Source organism: Colias croceus, chromosome 23 (genome assembly GCF_905220415.1).
Source record: "Colias croceus chromosome 23, ilColCroc2.1".
NCBI classification, from domain to species: Eukaryota; Metazoa; Arthropoda; class Insecta; order Lepidoptera; family Pieridae; genus Colias; species Colias croceus.
The window spans coordinates 1,167,922-1,172,344 of record NC_059559.1 but is presented as its reverse complement, the minus strand read 5'-3'; the positions used below and the strand labels follow the sequence as shown (position 1 = coordinate 1,172,344).

General features: G+C 31.6%; 1 protein-coding gene across 1 annotated transcript; it reads right to left on the bottom strand.

The window, feature by feature from the left end:
- Positions 1-418: 418 nt before the first annotated feature.
- LOC123702542 lies at positions 419-4,151 on the bottom strand. Its single transcript, XM_045650318.1, has 5 exons — positions 3,819-4,151; positions 2,686-3,532; positions 2,336-2,571; positions 999-2,029; positions 419-914 (listed from the first exon to the last, which is right to left on the bottom strand). The coding sequence occupies exons 1-5, from the start codon at positions 4,039-4,041 to the stop codon at positions 621-623; spliced, it is 2,631 nt and encodes an 876-aa protein (XP_045506274.1). The 5' UTR covers positions 4,042-4,151; the 3' UTR covers positions 419-620.
- Between the last annotated feature and the right edge of the window lie 272 nt (positions 4,152-4,423).

The window sequence follows — 4,423 nt, the reverse complement described above, 5'->3', positions numbered from 1 at the left end:
ACTTATACCGTACGTTAAAACGATTTATATTATAGTAAGTTAGTACTATTGTGTCATAAAAAAAAACTAATGTATGAAAATATGATTTAAATTTAAATCTATTTTACTTATGGCGCAGTTGACATTAAGTAAATTAGACAAGTGGCAACAAAATAACTCAATCCTGTTTATTAGCAGTCGCGCGAGGTCTCATCCAGGTAGTTCTAGGTATATCTACGCTAAAAAAACCATAATAGGTTAATCACATAATATCGCAAAAAAATATAATGGTTTTAAAACAAAATGTACACAGTTTCGTAATAATCTTTATTGAAAAAAAAAAAACGTTATTTTAATCAGTCTTGTCTTAAACTTCTTATTAAATAATTATTACTTGATAAAAAAAAACTTAAACAATGTCATTTAAAGTAAAATATAATAATCACAAATGTTAGCTTTATTTGGTATCATTTACGAAAAGATCAATCAATTAGGATGCATAATTAGATCCTTCATACCCGTATGAAGAATATGTATTTATGTAGTATTTTGAAATAATCATAGTTATAAAATTTTAGGTATAAAAAATATTATTTAACTTAATAATAATTAGAATTTTAATTTGTTGCCATTTTTTGTAATTAAACGTTGTCTTCGACATCCGTTTCTTGAAGGCTGTCCTGGATATTCATGGCATTTGGAAAATTTGCATATTCTTGATGGTAGTTTTCAGGAATTATTTTTGTTGTACAAAGTTTCCATAAATCTTCGTATTTCTTTTTTGATATAGGTAGGCGACTCTTGTAAATATTTTTCGGTTGTAGATTTTTGTTTTTATTAATTATTTCAATGTTTTCCTTTGCTTCATCCGTCGCCATTGTATATTTAACTGTCATCTTCTGTGGTTCAGCTTTTTTAAATGTCGCTGTACGCACCTGTAATATTTTTAAAGTTAGAATATTTATATCAAAATAGTCTCCTAAGTGTAATTATGAAAAGACAACGATTGAGTTACCTACTTTCGATATTTTTCCCGTCAGATTTCCCTTAAAGTATTTATCTGCGACAATATCCCAGCCGCAAAAATCCTTAAATGTTAAGACATTCACATGATAGGGCTTAGGATTCTTTCGGGCTAAATTAAACACTGTCGGCCATTGAGATGGTGCCCAAACAATTGTGTTTGTAACACTTTTTTCTATAACAGAATGCATTGAGTCCACTGGCATATAAGTGTGTCCGGGCAAGAGATAATTCATTTGGATGCTAGTTATATTCTTGCATTTTTGTAGACAAATATGGATACAAGCAAGGACGATTTTGTTTTTATTTTGTCCGGGGCAGGCATCACTGTAAAACAGAAGATGTTTGATAGAGCCACGACCGTCCACCATCTTGATGTATTTTTCTAAGACAGTGCACACTTCGTTAGCTCCGCGTTTTCCTTCTGTTTCCGTCCAAGTGTAACAGTAGCCTTCTCTAGTTCCAGATTCGTAAAAAGTTAGATTATATACAGCCAATTTGCGACTGTAATACAGTAACATACTTTGGCCATACGGCGTATTCAGAACTTTCTGTAAATCAAAAGATACGCAAAGTATGTTTCCATTTTGAATTTTCTGATGCGCTTGAAATCTTTCATAAGTCTCCTCTTTGTCTTTCAGATGAGCCAATTTCTCTTCTTCTTTTTCTCCTTTTTCTTTTTCGAAACGCACACACTTAGCACATTTGTCTTGTTTGTTTGTCTTGTCTTTACGAGGTATATGAAAACCAATATTATATTCTTGAAATATCTTCTGAAAAACTCTTTCTCCTATTAATCTTTTATCTTCGCGTATCATAGATTCTTTGTAAATTTTATACAAATTACTCATATTTCGAAATTCTTGAGGCAGATAAAATCGTTTTGAGTTTTTGCGGCAATAATGAGACGGTAAATATGGTAAACTTTTAATGTAATTCCTTGTTTCCTCTACAATGATCTCTGGTGTTTTATTTGCTGGAACATGCTTTCCCCGTAAATCGTCTTTAGATGAGCCGTATGCAGCTTCTGTAATAATGTTATATAAATATTTTTGTTTTATATCTAATGTGTTCAATAAAAACTTCAAACAAACTTTTCTTTTTCCTTCGCCTTCATTAATAAAATAATCAAAAGTGTATTGTCTACGACTTTGGTCTTCTTTGATACGCTTCCTCTTAATCGTCGTCCTCTTGGCATTTCCCACTAACCAATCTCTTCGTCTTTCAGTGCTTAGACTCCAATAATGATTAAAAATAGCTTGTCTTTTTTCGGAACCAATCTTATAGCATTCATTATGGCAATTTTCAGGTGTACATAAGTTATCCTTCATACTCTTCTCTGCAACAACTTTGCCAGTTATAGATACATACTGCGTTCCACTATTTCTTAATTGTTTTCTAACTTTGTTTTTATTAATCTTTCGCTCTTTTTTTTTCGGCTCTGAATTTTCTTTTGTATCGTCAAAATTATTCAACTTCTTTGTTTTACGTTTCTTCTTTAAACGCTTCTTTTTTTCATTAACACGGTCTGTATCATTTGATTCTGTTGAATCCTGTCCAGTGCTCGAACTATAAACAAATTCGTCACTGTCTGACAAGAAATCAATATGCTTATAAATTCGATTATTCTTTACATTTTCTTTGTTTATTGTTGTATTAATATTTTCAATCTCTTCTTCATACTCATTTTTGTTTTCTTCTGGTTCAATATTAATAACTATAGTTGCGTTGTTTAAGTTTTCAGTAGAAGCAGTTTCATCCCTAATTTGCTGTATACAAATGTCCATTTCCTTAAGATGCTCGTATAATCTTCGTTTTTTATATGGTTGCTTCAAACATAGTTCAGAAGATGGAGATCCAAAAGATGTGCTTGCTTGTTGATTATCTTCATATACTTTTCTTTTACCAGCTTCGTCTTCTTCCAAATTGTCGTCGAATCGCGAAATTACTGTTAATGAATGATTTATGGTCGGCTCTATGAACGTGTTTGACTGTGTGAAATGACTTTTGAATGGGATTGGTGCCTGTTTAGAATGTATGTTATTGACGAAGGATGTTCCTTCCTGAGCATGATCTTCTATTGGTAGTAGATTATCTTGATGTATGTATGTTTCTGCCTGTATCAAATCGCATGTTTGTGAGATTGATGCCTGTGTAAAATGTATGTCTTGAGCAAAAAATGTTTCTTTATGAGTGTGGTCTTCTAGTGGATTATTCGGATCGATGCATATTTCTGCCTGTGCTAAATCGCCTGTTTGTGAGAATAATGGCTGTGTAGAATGTATGTCTTGGGTGAAGGATCTTCCTTTCTGAGCGTGTTCTCCTGTTTCAAGAGGATAATCTTTATGATTGAATATTTCTGCCCGTTCTAAATCCCTTGTTTGTGAGTTCGTTATTTGAGTGGGATAGTTTTTTTGGACTAAGGATACCCCTTCTTGAAAAGTACAGTCTTCTATTTCTGATGAATTCGGATGTATAAATTGCGATAAATCCAATCCTTGTTGTGAAAAACCAGCTTCTTTCATCATACCTGTTTAAACGACAAGTATTATTAATAAGTGATTTAATGCCCCATTTTTTTTTGTTGTTTTTACTTTTCCATATTTATATTTTTTAATATTGTAGAAAAAAATATTTTAATTATATTTCTTGTAAATAAGTATAATTATTAAATGTTGTTTATTCACACATTTATACACACGACATGACATTCACCCACATCGTCAGACAGGCAGAGTTATCTTAGCTAAAAGAATAGTATTGATAGCTTAGTGCTAGTTAAAATTTAAAGTTAAAATAAGTAACTGAAACTTCACCGTCTTTTGTTGGGAGTATCTCCAAAATTTTATATTCTTCATTGCGTGGATGCCGTAAATTTGTGACGAAACTATCCTGTTCGGAGTCTGACCCAATATCGCTTTCGTCTTTGGCAAATAGTCTACGAACAACATTTGGCTTAGGCGATGATTCTTTTGAATTTGCGTTTACAGTACGCATGTTTGTAAATTTTCTAAAAAATGAGGATCGTCGACTGTCCATGCTCCGTTTTCTATGATTCTGAAAATTTAGATTGTAAGTGCCTAATAATAATAATACAATAATTATGAATACCTAATACAAATATCTGACGATAACTAGTATAGGTAGAATACGCACTATTTCAAGAATGATGAAATAGAAATAACAGAAAACATTGTACCTATACATATCTATGTATTATTTGTGTAGGTTACTAGTATGTTATCAATATTATTAAACTTCCGTAATTTGTACACACATTCTCGTTACCTATCTTGTCTTGCAAGAATAATCTCTTTAATTAATTACCTTTCCTAACAATATAAATGGGCAATAATACCAATGAATACCTACTTATTCTTAAATAGATAGGTAACGACAATTACGACAACGCAAACAAAGC